This window comes from Trachinotus anak, unplaced genomic scaffold (genome assembly GCF_046630095.1).
Source record: "Trachinotus anak isolate AG129_WGS33_773 ecotype Australia unplaced genomic scaffold, CSIRO_AGI_Tana_v1 ptg000013l, whole genome shotgun sequence".
NCBI lineage: Eukaryota > Metazoa > Chordata > Actinopteri > Carangiformes > Carangidae > Trachinotus > Trachinotus anak.
Window position 1 is genome coordinate 10,804,987 of NW_027273864.1, and position 16,015 is coordinate 10,821,001.

General features: G+C 41.9%; 2 protein-coding genes across 3 annotated transcripts; both read left to right on the forward strand.

Annotated features, from left to right (window-relative positions):
- The first annotated feature begins 58 nt into the window (after positions 1 to 58).
- LOC139630651 (evC complex member EVC) lies at positions 59 to 7,534 on the forward strand. Its single transcript, XM_071494280.1, has 20 exons — positions 59 to 730; positions 840 to 953; positions 1,088 to 1,174; positions 1,409 to 1,632; positions 1,746 to 1,830; positions 1,951 to 2,049; positions 2,191 to 2,319; positions 2,421 to 2,582; positions 2,701 to 2,917; positions 3,786 to 3,934; positions 4,193 to 4,291; positions 4,389 to 4,601; positions 4,779 to 4,888; positions 5,071 to 5,272; positions 5,503 to 5,727; positions 5,863 to 5,998; positions 6,610 to 6,712; positions 6,805 to 6,931; positions 7,043 to 7,139; positions 7,228 to 7,534. The coding sequence occupies exons 1-20, from the start codon at positions 551 to 553 to the stop codon at positions 7,356 to 7,358; spliced, it is 2,889 nt and encodes a 962-aa protein (XP_071350381.1). The 5' UTR covers positions 59 to 550; the 3' UTR covers positions 7,359 to 7,534.
- Positions 7,535 to 8,201: 667 nt separating this feature from the next.
- Positions 8,202 to 14,812, forward strand: LOC139631244 (major intrinsically disordered Notch2-binding receptor 1-like). Of its 2 annotated transcripts, none has more exons than XM_071495287.1 (4): positions 8,202 to 8,432; positions 9,397 to 11,395; positions 11,863 to 12,081; positions 12,429 to 14,812. In XM_071495287.1, the coding sequence occupies exons 2-4, from the start codon at positions 9,407 to 9,409 to the stop codon at positions 12,621 to 12,623; spliced, it is 2,403 nt and encodes an 800-aa protein (XP_071351388.1). In that variant the 5' UTR covers positions 8,202 to 8,432; positions 9,397 to 9,406; the 3' UTR covers positions 12,624 to 14,812. The 2 variants fall into 2 exon arrangements, with proteins under 2 accessions (XP_071351388.1, XP_071351389.1); XM_071495288.1 differs by lacking the exon at positions 8,202 to 8,432 and adding an exon at positions 8,636 to 8,792.
- Positions 14,813 to 16,015: the final 1,203 nt, after the last annotated feature.

Consider the following 16,015-nt stretch of genomic DNA (forward strand, 5'->3'; position numbering starts at 1 on the left):
CAACAAAGTGCACAAGTGTGCTTCCGGTTGTGACTTTCAAATTAAAAGAACCTAGACGAGCCGGTGGGGTGTTTGGACCGGTGGACACTTTACAAAAATACGTTTTTCAGCCGAGTTTTTGTAAAGAAAAGAAACATTGCTGTGTGTATTTGCGTTATTGCTATTATGGAAGGAACCTCCATCATTTTCTACCACTGCTCACTACTGTACTTTAATGCTGAAGGCAAACGTATCTGTTTTCCGCCCTAATGCTCGCTAGCAGGGCTCCCGTCTTCAGTCTGTCCACCCATTGGATAAAATATACACCAAGTTTTCCGTTCTGAAGAAAGTTTTTTTTTTTGTTTGTTTTTTTTGATGCAAGAGACTTACAAATGGTAGCTCGGTGATGTTTAAAAAAGAGGACCCAGTTAGAGACGCTAAGTCACTTCCCTCGATGGGATGAGTTTTGGCTATCGGTAAGATTAGTCTGATATCGCTCATTACTGCAGCGTTTCTCCTGCGAAGTGCTGACATACTTAGTTTTCCTACGCTTTGATGGGTGTGCGGTGAGATGGCAGGCCAGGAACCGCTACCGGGATGCGGCGTCGATGTTCCGGTGGTCTTCGCCGAGTCGTTGTATGTACACACGGAGCTGTTCGCGGTGGCCGCCGTGTGTGGGGGGCTGTCGGGGCTGCTAGCCGCTGCCCTTCTGTACGTCTTCTGCCTGAAGCCTCTGCTGTTGACGAGACAAGTAAGCAGCTCTCCTCCCTCCCGTGTACTCAAGCCTCTGTCTTGATGCCTTATTGTGATCCTGTTATATTCCGTCTTTGACTTCACATCCCCTTGTATCATCCCATTAGGGTCACAATGCAAGGAGGCTGCTTGAACCTGATGACGGGGAGTTAGACAACAACCAAAGTGACTGTGTGAGCAACAGCAGGAAGGAGGCTGCCAGTGGTACCACCAATGAAAAAGTATGGTGCATTAGATCTGTGCTGGTGAAATGATACTAAAGTGCTGGAAATGACAGCAGTGACAGTTGTACACTTTTTTTTGTTTATTAATTAACTTCCCACTAACCCTTTTAATCTGTTTGCTCACTGACCAGGAGAAGAAGCAGCCACCCATGAGCAGTGATGTGGCTGCATTTGCATCCAGAGCAAAGGTGGTTTATCCCATCAACCAAAAATACAGAGTAAGTCCATGCATACATAATAGCATAATATGTAAATGTGAGTAGACTTAACAAACTAACATGCCACAATCCAAGGGCAGTTGGGCTTCATGAAGGTGTAATAGTGTGTGGCAATCAGTTGAACACACTGTATGTACAGCTAGTCAAAATATACTGTAAACTGTCTGCAATTAAATGTGCTCGCCAACATGTGAATCAAAAATCTTCCCTGCAATCTTTCACTGCATCTTTCAGCCTTTAGCGGATGGAGCATCCAACCCGTCACTACATGAGCACTCCAAGTTGCCAGCAATGCCTAATGAGGAGTCATCCTCCTCCACAGACGGAGAGTCTCTGAGCCAAGAGCAGGACAACGATGACAGCAGTCAGTTCATCTCCTCCTCGCTCGTCCCCAAGAGCCTGCAGAACCAGAGCTTCACCAGGGTCTCTCACTACCCTCATACACTGACACAGACAGGGTAGGAGTCTGTGGTCTCCAAACGTTAAGCCATAACTATAAACCTTAACCTTATAGCAAGTGTGCACAAACAAGTGTTTGCTGAAAGTGATAATACTCTTGTTATCTCTGCAGTTTTGAAGGTAGGATCAGCCTTTACTGTTTGGCCCTGCAGGATATACAACAGTATTGCTCTAAGCTTCAGGAAGAAAAATATCTGGTGAGTATTTGTTGTATTATTGAATACATGATAACACTCACACCTAACACACACATATAAGTTCTAACTTTTTGTTTCTTTTTCTGTGTTACTTCTTGTTTCTTTTTATTGCTGCTTTAGATTTTTCTTCAAATGATGAAACTAATTTTCAGCAGCCGGTTTCCAAAAGATAAAAATGATGCTGACTTCTCCAAGAATATTCTTCAAATGCAAGAAAAGGTAAAGCCAATTGGCATTTTGTGTTCATCATATATTGTTTGTTGTGAAATGAGTTGGTATTTTTTGCACTCGCATGCAGTCTTTTGTCTGTGCATTGAAACACTGATGTTTAGGAAAGCATATTGTCACTTGTTATCTTAGGAACTAAATGAGCTTAAGAAACAGCTGCCATCAGGCCAGACAGCCAGCGAGAAGAGCGATGATTCTCCCTGTACACTGGAGGAGATTGAGAGAGCTCAGAAAGATCTCCTTGAACGTGGCCTTCAAATGGTAAAAGCGAAGAGAAAAACTCATAAAGCAAATTATTTAACAGTGATATACTTAAGTCTATTAGAACACCCTTGTTTATAGTGAGATATGTCTGTTCACAGTCCAAAGGTTTCAGCAAACAGGTGGAGGACTTGTGTCAGAACCTGCTGAGGAAGACCAGCATTTTCTCTACGGATGAAGCCCAGGATATGATTCTGTCTCTCATCCAAACTCTTCTGTCAGTAGAGAATCACCTGCTGAACACACAAGAAGCAGACCTAAAGGTAAGCAATACAAGCTTGGTTGGCATACCATTTATTTGACATCTTATGCCTTGCGTCATCATTTGATGAACTGGGTGGTTGAAAAAAAAAAATAGTTGAAAATGTTTCATTCTCTCAGAGAATACAGCAGAAGCTGCTGTGGTGGGAGGAACTGACAGGGCTTCTTCAATCCCAACCTGCCCTTCTGAAGCGGGAAGTGTCTCTGAGGCAGGGCTTGATAGCCACAACACTGGAGCAGCTGACGAGTGATGACATCTTGACCTTTAGCCACATGGAAAAGATACTTTCAGAAGTTCAGGCCACTCTGAGTGAAGGCCTTCAACAGTGCACTGAGGGTAAGACACCAAAAATGACCATGGTTTCATTAAAGAAACTTCACTACAAGGTGCTATCAGGTCAAAAAAACGAAACAAAAGATGGTTGGCATTTTATAGTATCTTCTTATGAATTAAGATGATTAAGGTGATTGCCAAAGTCAAAAAAAGAAAAAAAATTAGTGCAGTAACACAGTTATCCAAAGACTGACTATGGTGTGGAAGTGTGTTAGTTTATACTCAACTAGTTTCTTGTGGCAGGTAGCAGTGGACAATGTCTAGCCTACTTTTCAAACTTATATGACGTAGCTTCTCAAAATAGACCATTTTCTGGGAATCCTCTTTAGCGCCTTAAATAAGGTCAGGTTCTTTCAGGACAGCACTGAATATCATGCCTATTACTGCACCCTAGACTCTCATGCAACATCTTTTCAGCATAAGACTCTCACTGCTGTCCTTCTGTGTAATCAAAAACACACAAAACTGGTGAAAGTAGTGTTAGTGCTACTGGTAATGTACGTTGCCTTCCTTGGTTTATTTTTCTTCCTTTTAGTTCTGTTTTGTTTTATTATTCTTGTGGAGAACAGGCTAGACATGGATGATGTGACTTTATCGTACATCTCATGTTATTTATATGTTGAATTCAAGCACAAATAGAGACAGATTGTAAAAAAATTGTTTTGCTTTTCACAACATCAATGATAAAAGTCATCTTTTTTCATCTATCTCTCAGAGCATATACAGATTTTTCTTTAAATAGCTGTTGTACCATTGATTATGTCGTCACTCATGCTATATTCATTTATTACATTAAGTCATATTCATCATCATCAACTGTTTTGATAATACAACAACCAGTCAATCTAAAAGTTCAGCTGTAATATTCCAGAGTGCACACAGAAGACCAAAGAGCTGGTGAATGACAAGTGCAGCAAAATAGAGTCCAAGCGGAAGAAGCTTCAGAGGAGCCAGAGCAAGGAAAAGAGCCACGCCCTGGAACTGAAAGACACACACAGTGACCTACAGCAGCTCACCAAGGTCAGAACAGTTTGCCTGACTTGCATCAATATGTAGAACAGGAATTACTGTTACATAATAAATAGGCAAAGCAACTTGCTGGAGATCCATGTGGTTAATTCATTCTGATGGGATGCAGTCATGAAACCCTGGTTTGTAATTGCCTGTTTCAGTTTTTGAGTCGCTTCACTACTCTTAGGTTCACTATTATTGAGAAAAAAAAGACACAAGATAAAAAAAAAAATTAAAAAAACATAACACCTGTAACCTTTCCTCCAGGCTTACCAGGAGCTGCTGATGAAACACAGGCAGCAGATTTCCGATTTGGAGCTGCAGCAGGAGAACAGGGTTGCTGATGCTCTCTGCGACCTTTGGAGGGTAAAAGATTGAATACTATACTTAGTATTGTGGGGATACATGTATATGTATGTGTATATATCCACTACTCTCACCTAAAATCCTACTTCTTCTTCAGAAATTTCGTACCTCCTGGTCAAAGAAACTCGGGGAGCTAGCCAAGGACATCTTTCTGGCCTCGGTCCCTGCCCAGTCGAAACTCTCTGCTGAACGCTGTGAGAAGCTGTGGTTGGATCTGGAGCAGGAGCTGGCTGCACAGCTGCTGAAGGCCGAGTGCACCATCAAACTGCAACTGCAGGACATGAAGGCTCAGCTGGACAAAGATGGACAGGTTGACATCATGTGGTGGATCACTTACATTTGATGTTTTTTTCACTTCTCTATTGGTGCTTGGCTTCACTATTTTATCTTTAAACATAGTTTTATGTTACATACATCTAAGTCCAATGGATGTTTGTAGGAGTTTAATTATTGAGCCTCTTTAGTCACTGAGCCTCTTTTTCTGTAGGTGTGGAGTGAGGAGATGGCTCTGGTGCAGGCCTGTCTCAAACATCTGAGTGAACAACAGATGAAGATCCTCCAAGCCATGTTGGCCAGACAGAGCTACACACTCAACAGGTCGGATGCGTCCAAAAGCATTTATGTCAATTTTAGGTTGTGAAAGACCTGGAGTAAATAGAACTAAATTTGCACTTACAACAGATTTACAGTACAGCTACAGTTATGTGGGCATATTCACTTATGTCTGAATCCATTTTTATGAGGTGCTCTAAAATAATGCAATATGATCCTGTCCTCAGTCAAGTGGGGAGGCTGATAGAGAAGAAACACGAGCACCTGTTGGTGGCGGTGCAGAGGTGCTTTGTGGTCAGGCACTTCTCTCTGCACATGCTGAAGGAGATGAGGCTGTCCAAACTGAAGGCGCTCTCTCAGACTGACTTCAGAGCTGTGCTTATGAACGATCCCAGTAAAAGTCAGTCCTGTGTCAGCTCAACTCTCAAGGTGGGAAAAATGTGCAGATGTAAACAGTCTTTTGATTGAGCGCTGAGTATAAGAATTTTATTACAGAATCTTTCAGCTGAGTGATAATTTGATTTTGATTTTCTGTCATCACCTCTATTACGCACTCTTAGATTACACTCAGATATACACCTACACTGAGGATGCTGCACTGTGATTGACTGCAAGAACTTGGTCTGGGCTCAAATGCTTTTGTCTCCTACTGATCACAGAGTAGCAGTGCCAGCCTAGCGGAGAGGCATCTGGGTCCAGAGAGTCAGCTGGTGGGCCACAGCTTCCAGCAGGAGTTCCTTTCTGAACTGGAAACAGGGACGGAGCTGCTGCAGAGCCATGCGCAGCTGGTGCTCGGCAATGCCCTCAGCCACGCCATCCAACAGATGATGGAGACCCCACCCATGGAGTCAGAGACCTCTCCGAATCCGGACGATAGCTTGAAGGTATGATTTAGGGTTAAAGCTATTAATTTGTGAGGATTATGATGAATCTCTGATAAATTCAATTCCTGTTGTGTGTGCCCTAGATTAGTCTGCCAAGTAAAATACTTTTTTTTTTTTTTTTTTTTCCCTCATTAGCACCACCTGATAGAGGCTGCATCAGAGAGCGTATACGTCACCAAAGATTCTCTGACTGCACTTGTTCGAAGCTACTACTCCCACCTACGGGACGTTGCCAAAAAACTACAGCAGGATCAGTCAAACATAAACCATGGTGAGAGAGCGATCACAACACGTGCGCACGTCAGCATCTGCATAAATCCTGATTCTAGTGTTAATACTCTCTGTCAAGACAAATGCTGTATCTAATATGAGTTAGGTTTTCCAGAAATGGATGCTGTGATTACTGTGTTTCATTACTAAGTCATATCATAGTTGAATGATTACTAGGAATTTGTCACACTTGTGTTTGTCACTGTGGGTTGTTGATTTACAAAATGAATAAACCTGCAGTAGTTGTAACCTCTGTAGTTCCTAGGCAGCAGGCAGTTTGATTTAGGTGGACAACAGACAAATAGGAGACAGTAGCTGTGTCCTTAATACATACTGATTCTATACAGTATGTACTACATACTAATCATTATAGTATAATGTTAGACTACAAAAATATCAGACATCAAAATGTCTATTTATCTATTTAGTCTGCATTCTGTCTGATATGTATAATTTATTTTGTGACTTTTCTAGTGTGAATACACGAAAAACCTGCTTTGAATCAGTATCAATGTGGACTAAGGGCAGAATAACAATTTTGAGAAGAGAGAACACTCCTGAGTTACGAGGAATATTATGTGTTAACTTTACTGTTGTAAACTTTTCCTTCAGAGGTGAATGAGAAGCAGGAGAGCAGCAGTCAGCTGAAAAGAGCCTTGCAGAGGGAGCTGGTGAACTGGGGCAAAAAGCCCACCTCTGCTGAGTTTCAACAGAGGTACAACAACCCTGGGAGTGCCTGTAACTTTTTGATGGACTACCCAGTTAATTTTTCATCACATGAGCATCATTTTGAGTTTTCTTTTCTAGGGTTGAACTTCACAAAAGGAGGGTGTTAGAGCTATGTGATCTGGAACAGGAGACGATATATGAGAAACTGAGGCGAAAGAAAGTGTCCCAAGATCAAACCATGGAAAGGATCAAAATGAAGCTGCAGGTTAATATGCCTCAAGTCAACTGTATTTCTCTACTTGATGATGCATTTATGAATATATTTACAATCTTGCAGAGTTATTTTCTGTAAGCACTGTGTTGTTGTGTCCATTAGGAGGCAGAAGAAAGCTTCATAACTGAGCTGGCAGACTTGGCCCGGGTTTCTCTCCACAGTCCAGAACCAGGACCCAGTGGTGAAGAGGACAATGCTGGTAAGCAGCCTTACCCTGGAGAATAGAAATATGTATGCTGAATGCCACCACCCTGTTTCCTGACCTTAGTGATGCTGTTATTCCACAGGTGATCAGAGTACCAAAATATTGGACCTGCTAGCCCTGAACCCAGCATTAGATCCAGCTTTGAATCCTTCACTCACTCCAACGATTGTAACTCCAGTGGTGAAATCAAAACCAAAGAAGAAAACGCAGTGATGTTCATGCATTAATACAGCAATGTCCTGTAAAAATCTTCTTCTTATTTGAGATTTTTGCTTGAAGGTTACTAAAATGTTGTGATAATGACAAAAGCAATGCATTATTACAACCAATCCATATTATTGTAAATGCAATATACCATTAAGTTATGCAAGTCTGAAAAAAAAAATAAAATAAAGCAGACTATCGTTTGAGTGCATTTTGTACTTTTTTTGCCCGGCAAAGTACTACATTATTGTCCTATATCTAAACCCACATTGCTTTTCATTGCTCATTCACCGCATTGATTCCCGTTGACTGCTGAGTACATGGGATGATGGATGTGCTCCTCAGTGAGTTCTCAGATGAATTAGACATGTCCATTCTGATTGTGGAAGAGTGCTACTACTCAGCAATGTAGCAGAGTGCTACTACCTCTCTTGCTCTAATGGGGTTTTAAGTACAACCCTTTATGGATGATAATGCAGAGTAATGGTGAAAAGTCTGGGAGTGCTGAAGTCTGGCGGATACTTCTGTGTCTAAAGCATCAGTCTAACAGGCAGTTCACTCTAGACCATATGATTTACTGTCAGTTTGTAGTTCTAGGCGTGTCAATTAGCAAACATCAATTTTTAATCTGTGCTTTATTGGCATGCTCACCTTGCACACATAACCAATTATTGCTGTGGCACCCTGAGAAAATATGCTCCCAGTCCTGCCCCACTCATATACTCTGGAGTGTCTTGCCAAGAGTGTGTCCCTGCTCCAATGTATCTATTAGAAATGTGGGTGTACTGTTGACTTTTCATCGCTGATCTGTGGTGAGGGGAAACCGTTTGGATGTATTTTGAGGTCCCTTAGGGGACTGCAGGGACTTGTGGGAAGATGACCTGATTTCTAATTTTCTCTTCTCCTCGCCCGGGCTGTGGGCTAGTCGCTGTTACAAACAGACAAGCCGGTGAAAGGAGTGTGACAGTATGAGCCGACCCAGGTCTATTTGGAATATGGCCTTGCTTTTGGCTTAAAGCTGGATTTTATTTGTCAGTGTGGATGGACGCAGGCGTGGTTTTGATTCTCTTTTCATAGAGCCAGGTAAGTGGAAATGGTCCTAGGCTCACCTCTTTCAGCTGCACCTTCATTAAGATATTTGCAGGCCAAATTACGTTTGCATCATCGTCATGTCATGAATATTGTCCCAGCTGATTCACTATTACAAAAAGCGAATCGCAGTACAGATTGTTGCGCCTTTTTCTTTTTCTTTTTTTTTTTTTTTTTTTTTCCAAAGGAGTATTCCCCGTCTTGATCTTATCTACAGACCGTTTTCAAATGCGATTACTTTGGGCTAAAGTTATTGAAGGCATTTCATCCATAAATCCCGCATTTGCTCAGTAAAGTGGCGAGTATGCCCCGAAGCTGTTACTGAAAATGAGTGGATTAAAAATGTCCAGTGAGGTAAAGATGTGCGCAGTGTGACGGCGTCATCAGATCAGATGATCGGTTATTTTAGGGCCAAAAATAAGGTCGCTATGCAATTACCCATTCAAAGGGCTTTTTCCACCCGAACTGAAAACTAAATACTTTCACTGTCACACATTTTTCGACCAATTATATGATGACTATGAAACAGTATCAAATCTGAAACGCTGTTGATATTGTAACTAAGTGAAACTTGTAATTTTAGTGAAGAACTGCTACCGTGTTGATTTTATATTTCATATGGTTTGTTACTATCATTAACATCTAATTTTGATATACATTATTATAATACAAGCGTCATACTATTAATTCATTATTACAATTATCATTAGATTTGACATTTTCATTCAATGTGGAAAACGGTCTGTTTCACTGTCATTTACATCGGATGTTTAAGATTTACATGCACATAATAGATTAGACATTAATTCTACCTCCTGTGTCTTTTTGTGCTGCCTTATGTTTCTTTTATATTTTTTCTGAAATGCTTTTATGGGTTATGTAAAGCACTTTGAATTGCCTTGTTTTTGAAAGGTGCTAAACAAATAAACTTGCTTTGCCTTGCCTTGTTTTCCCTAAGGTGAGCAGCCATGGCTAACCTGCAGCAGGAATACCCCGGGGTCCTTCTGGGGATCCTGGAGGAATTGGCCAATATGCGTCAATGGCTGACGTTCCAGGACCTTTGTCGTATGGTCAGCACCCGCTTTGACCTAGAGCATCTCATTGAACTCAGGAGTTTGCTGTTTGCTGCTGCCAGCCGTGACCCCTGTTTCCCAGCCACCCTATTCAGAGACCGGGTTTCCACCAGAGGCCAGGGGCTATCACCCATAGGCGTCGCTGCTGACATTGTAACTATCTTTAATCTTATTCAGATGACGGGTGGGGCTCCTGATGACAGTCAGCCAATGAGAGCCCAGACAATCCTCCCTGTTGACCAGTCCCCCGGCCCCAGTCTGCCTGGAATCCACCAGCTGAACATTCCTGGTCCAGAAAGAGCGCGCACCCACTCTGATTCCGGTGTTAGGCCTATCGACCAGCACTTGCTGTTTCCAAAATCTAATTACTCAGCCCGCAAGCGAGCAAGTCTTCCGCCAGATCCCATCTCATTTGTGTCCTCCCCTCCAATCAGGGCGAGGGCTGTGTCTTTCGACTTGCCTCATACAACACTCCTGTACCCTAGTGGTCAAATCTCCCACGAGGTCATGAAGAATATCTACCTGCCTTTGGAAACGGACAGTGAGTCTAGTGGAGATTCTGCACCCGTGGAGGTGTTTGAAGCTGAACAGGGATCATCTGTTGACCAGAGGAGAAACATCTTTAGGAAGGACTTCCATAACCAGCCGCCTCTAATACCCCAGGTGACCATCAGCAGTGAGTCTCCTAGTCCCAACAAAGGGCAGAAAAGCTTTGACAATCACAGCTTTGAAAGTATCCCGAATCCTTACCCGTCACCAACAACAGTCCACCAATCGCCAGAGCAGCGGGCTAAACATGAAAGCCTTGATGACCTGCAGGACTCAACTTATTTCGGACCCAGGTCAGTCCCAGAGTGGTCGCCTCGACACCTCCAGCCTCCCAAGAGGCCCATCTGGAGCAACAAGAGTCACAGTCTAGAGGACCAGATAGGCTCGGGCAGCGTTGGGATGGGGATGGAATCACAAGGGGGGCAACTTCCAAGACGATCAACCCCTGCTATCAGCAAATTGGGGTCCTCAGGAGGTGAGAGTGGCGACAGTGGATTGCCGAGTGGAAGTGATGGAGTCAAAGCTCAGGGAACCCAGACAGACCCCCCAGACCCCCGGCGTCTCCGTAGCCTGGTCCACGCAGATCGCCTCTCCTTCATGACCTCATTGGATGACCCTGAGTTCGCTGAGGATGACATCAGTGCCATCTTTCGTTTCTTAGATGACATAAGCATGTGCGGTTCCACAGGAGTCCTGCACCCCAATGATGTATCAGGGGCCATCAACCAGGACACCCCTGAGGCCAGACGTGGCCGTTTAGGCCAACTCCAAAGGCTTTTCCACTCTTTGGAAAGCAGTGATGATGGGCTTAAGGCCAGTGTCTGTAAGCTGCTGCTCCGTATGAGCCAGATAGAAAGACAACTGGAGTCACTGAATGATGTGAAGGCTGAGATTTCCCAGGTGCTCTCTGCTCTGCAGCGACTTGATGAAAAGATCCAGCAGCCTGTTGGTGGTGGACAAGGCAGCAGCGGGCGATGGCTGGAGCCTCTCAGTGGTGTCTCCTCCTTTATGAGCCACCCTATAACTCCTTCTGAGTCATCGGAGCCTCAACCCCTGTCTGCATCTGGGCATCTGTTTCCAGGGACCAGCACTAGTAGTCTGGACTGGAGCCGATGGAACACTCCTGGGGACCAAACGGAAAGCAGCAAAGGTCAGGCTGATTCTAAGGGGGTAAAAGAAGGGAAGAAGGATGCATCATCCCGTCGCGCTTCCAAAACGCAGCCTGAAGAGAAAAGTGTATCTGATTCCAAACAGCAGAATGTTTCTGCAAGAGACTGGACAGTGTCATTCTCAAAAAGTAAAGATGGCAAAGGCTCACATGGAAAAACTGGACAGGTAGAGTAGTTCTACTGTGTACGTTTTATTCTATATTTTCCTTGATACATGAAGAAATAACTGTTACATGAGAGATTGGGTTCACGTTATATTTGCATCAGTTCATAAAACAGTTTAAGCTGTAATCCAGTATATGCACAGTGTGTGTGTCCATGCTGTGCAACCACAAAAAATATTTGGCCTTTAGCCAGCGTTGTGTTTTGCTCTGTAGATATGAGATTATGTGGTTGGTTGACGAGCTCATCAGGCCACTTTGTGGGATGTTGGTTTAAACCTTTTTGCATATAGTATTTGGTCTTGGGTGCAAAGAAACACAGCTTATTCATTCAAATTAATATGCATGTTTGGTGGTGGTATTTAGTTAAATTAATATTGTCAACTTTGCCTCTCACATCTTTTTAAGAGGTAAAAATAGATGTAGTTGTATATACAATATTTTTAAAAAATCTATGTTTGGCTCCTTCTAGGCAGATCAGTCAGGCAGCACAGCTAACCTACTCTCCCAAAAGTCCTCCAACCTGGTGGAACAAGTGTTTAACTCGTCCCTGTTCCGCCACAAAGACAGTAGTCTGACAGGTGGGCTAACCTCTGGGAAGATCATGGACGTCAGATCATCTGAGGGGAGGGGAAGGCCCATCTGGACTGTAGACGACAAAGAGGCACGAATCTCCCCTTTGGACTTACAGGTAAGAATAATTGACTTTTAATGCGCTACAATAGTTAAAAACATTTAATTATCTTCTGTTTCCTGTCTTATCTCTTAAATTGGTGGTTTTAATCTATAAATGACTAAATCAACTATGCTTTCTGCATGTCTTTACTTTCTTGTAAGATGTGCATTTTATTTCTGGGAATAACTGGCCTAACATACATGCATCATGCAGACTCAAGGAAAGCAGAGCTAGCAGTGTCACTGATTCGTGATACATAGTAGGAAAGAGTTTACAATATTTTAACAGGTGAGATTATGATTGTATTCAGTCCATACGCATTTATATCTGCTCTGAAACTCTGTAAATGACATGTTTCTCAGGCCCAGGAGTCTCTTAACCCCAATAACATGGAGTTCTGGATGGACGACATCTACACTCCAGGCTATGATGCTCTGCTCAGACGTAAAGAGGCTGACCTGCGCCGGGCCAAGATCTGCAAGCTGATTGCACTGATTGCCATTGCAGTTGCTATCATTCTCATCATTGTCATTCCTATTTGCACCATGGGCTCATGAAGACCCTCATAGACAGCCCACATTGTTGCCTGTTTTCATTTAATTAAATGTATTTATTTTCAGCACCTATGTGCTATACCCAGGAGCCTTCACACTGTTCTCATTGAGATTACTAGATGATAAAGTGTGAGATAAGGACCCTAAAGCTGGATCAGTGATCAGCTACCATACTGCACCTCCTCACACTTGTCTGCATGCGGCTCCATTATTCATGTCTTCAGAAAAACAAGAGGAACTGTAACTTACTTTGAAATCACACTGAGTCCAACCCTCCTGCAGTTAAAACAAATTATAAGTAATCTCCCCATTGCCAATCTTTTTCCCCTATTTACACTTATGTGTTTCATGATTAATGTTCTTAATCATTTCAGGTGGCTGTGAAAGGAAGTAATTACAGATGAAGAATTTAAATAAGTCTAAAATGAGAGCATATGTTGAAACTCTTCATACTGAGCCAATGCAAAGTGTCAGTTTCTTTTTATTTACTTATTTTGTCTGTTCTTCTTTGAGAAACAACACTGTTACAGATGCATTGTGAATCAGCTTCAGCCTTGAGCACTGCCTGACTCTTTTTTGCTGTTCCCTTGTGAACACTACAGGGCTTATTTCACTTCTGTGTAAAATAATAGGTTTATCAGTACACAAGAGTTTTACATTTACTCTTTATAAATAGTAATGGATTCTGTCGACAGTGGTGGTTTTATTCTCTTTTAGTTTGAATGTTCTTGTACTTCCTTTAAGCAACAAGATACATTGCTCAAGCTTAAATCAATAAAAATAATATTTTTATAGAGTTCCCTCCCATTTTTCAAACTGGAAAATATGAGCTGTCTAATCCACTCATGGATGTGTTTGGGGTTGTGGGGCAGAGTGTTCACCAGGTGTCAGGTTTCAAGAAATGGAAGATAAAAATGTTGTTGTTGTTGATGATGTTTTGGCCCTGGAGCAGTGAAGGAAAGTGGAAGCCTTTTCCAGTAAACACTCTTTTAAGTGGGAGATTCTACTTGTAATTCAATTGATGGGATGTTTGGAGTGCACCCATGTACATTATCTTTTCACTGTACTCTCTTGGCCAGAGCTTTTCCATATACCTGCAGACTCACTTAGCACTAACACATCCATCTGGCGTTCTCTCACAGATGATGGAAGTAGTGTTGCCAGTGGTGTCACATTCCATTTTGTAAAAACATCCTGTTAAGTCAGGAGATTTTTTTTTTTTTAAACAGACGTTTGGTGCCAGTCTATAAAATCTATAGGGGGTTGACACAGAATATGTATGCCTGTAAAACACAATGGAATCCAACGCAGTACCTCCACAACAAATACTACCTTTGTAAAGCTTGAAAAGTTCAGTTTTTGTTGAGACTGTGACAGAGGTGTTCATTGAACTCTAAGGTAAAGCTGTAATGTAACGTATGAGGTTGCATGTCAGTGACCACAGCCTCAGAATGAATAGTAAATTAAATGAAACACTTGACAAAAATGTAACATTTTAAGCTTCACAATACCACTGTTTATTGCAGGGCTAATATATTGGATTGCATTCGGTTTTTTTTTAGGTGTTCATGTTATTGTGTCCACTCCCACGACATTGACAGATATGGATGGTTTTGTTTCTGTTCAACAATAGGTAAGCACTTTTCAGCATTGATGATATAAGCGCACAGAAACTATGCATATCAGAGGGAAAAACTATATCAAAATGCTTGTTTTTGTTTTTGTCAGACCTTTAAACTTTGCTTTGCCTCGTGTACAAGACATGCACAGGATGGGCACGTTCTGCTTCAATGCATCCTCCTAAGTAGATGTGCATCTGCCAAGTTTTTTCCCATGAGGCTGTTTGTGGATCCATTACCTTTCCAGTGGTGCCACTGACAAAAAGTGTAGTCAGCACAATCCGCAGGTGCTTCCTCTGAAACGTCTGTGCATGAGAGCCTCCTGATACTTTTTTAATTCCTGAAATTTGGACCTTGTTTTCGTTGCAATATCCATGCACCTTTTAGACAAACAACTGAAAATCTGTGAACTCATTATTCAGGTAAACACTGCACGTGAATGGAAGAAAAACGTGCAGGTATTACAGGACAAGTTACTTGTGTGCAACACTTAATGATTGTGAAATATGATTTATGACTGTAAGGGTGTATGTTGATTTCTGTTCCCTGTCTGAATAAACTTGACAAAGTAGTACCGTGCCTTTTACCGTATCTTGTGTGATCAGATAAATAATAAATTAAGACCTAATTATACAACCTTATAAACATGCACTTAAAACGGTGAATGAGAAAAGGTCTCTGGAAAGGAACTGCTCTGTTTTGCAAATGTAATTGTTCCCATTTCTCTCTTTGTGTGCTTGTTTTATTATGCTTGCAGATAGCAGCAATAGTCCACTCAGTTTAAGAAAGGGCAAACAGTCAACGCTGTAAAAAGAGAATTCTGGCAGTTAAATAATCTGTGACTGGAGGAAATGTACATATAGCGATGAATAATTGAAAAAGACAGAGAGTGCATATTGACTGACAGATCCTATTATCTCAAATCAACATTAATGGACCTGCCATATTCAAAGGACACACACACACACACAATGATATGTGGCGAGTGTAATGCTAAATCATACTGGCACACACAAATCAGTTATTGTCTATTGTTGAGTTGTTAAAAAAATCCAGTGTGCTATAAATGTGAATAGTTTGCATTTAGGTGTGTGTGTGTTACCCTCATTGAATGCTGCAGAGTAGAGCTGCTGCTGCTGCACCCAGATATGTCATCTGTGGCTGATAAACGATGCTGTTGCATGCATTCATGTGCCAGGTCCACAACAACAGGACACAGCCACAGACTCTTTCAAAGGACTTTATCATTTCACACAGACTGAACTGTCATGCTGTAGTGCATACTTTGACACGCAATAAGCAGAGCAGGGGGTACAGATACTCACCTCAAGCAAAACTGCCTTTTTACTTATTGTGTGAAAAAATATGTATCTATGTTATCAGTAGGGTTGCTATATGTTTAGTTAGTAAGTTGGAAGCAGATATCTGAAAGAAAGTGACCTCAAGCACAGCTCTCACGTCGAAAACCTCCAGACTTTCTTTAATCAACAGACATAGCCCAACCAGACACAGAATTTGAACCAGATTCCTATTGAAATGTTGTGTTGTCTTTCCACACAAGAGGTTAAAAAAGTACACTGGGTCATTACAATGTATCAGTGTGTTATGGAGGTCATCCATAATGTAATGTATGGAAGACCTCAATAGCCTTTAAATTGCTATTTAGCAGTTTATTAATTGACAAGGAATTGGAGAATAGAGAGATTGGTATAGGTTTTTTTTTTGTTTTTGTTCTTTGTATAAATTAATATGTTAATCAAATCAGTGTTTCATTCA

Bases quoted from the DNA above. Each gene is read 5' to 3' on its own strand.
- LOC139631244 (XM_071495287.1), top strand. From the start codon at position 9,407: ATGGCTAACCTGCAGCAGGAATACCCCGGGGTCCTTCTGGGGATCCTG. The intron at 11,396-11,862 runs GTAGAGTAGTTC...GGCTCCTTCTAG, and splicing joins CACATGGAAAAACTGGACAG to GCAGATCAGTCAGGCAGCAC. The intron at 12,082-12,428 runs GTAAGAATAATT...CATGTTTCTCAG, and splicing joins TCTCCCCTTTGGACTTACAG to GCCCAGGAGTCTCTTAACCC.
- LOC139630651 (XM_071494280.1), top strand. From the start codon at position 551: ATGGCAGGCCAGGAACCGCTACCGGGATGCGGCGTCGATGTTCCGGTG. The intron at 731-839 runs GTAAGCAGCTCT...TCATCCCATTAG, and splicing joins CTCTGCTGTTGACGAGACAA to GGTCACAATGCAAGGAGGCT. The intron at 1,633-1,745 runs GTAGGAGTCTGT...TTATCTCTGCAG, and splicing joins CATACACTGACACAGACAGG to TTTTGAAGGTAGGATCAGCC.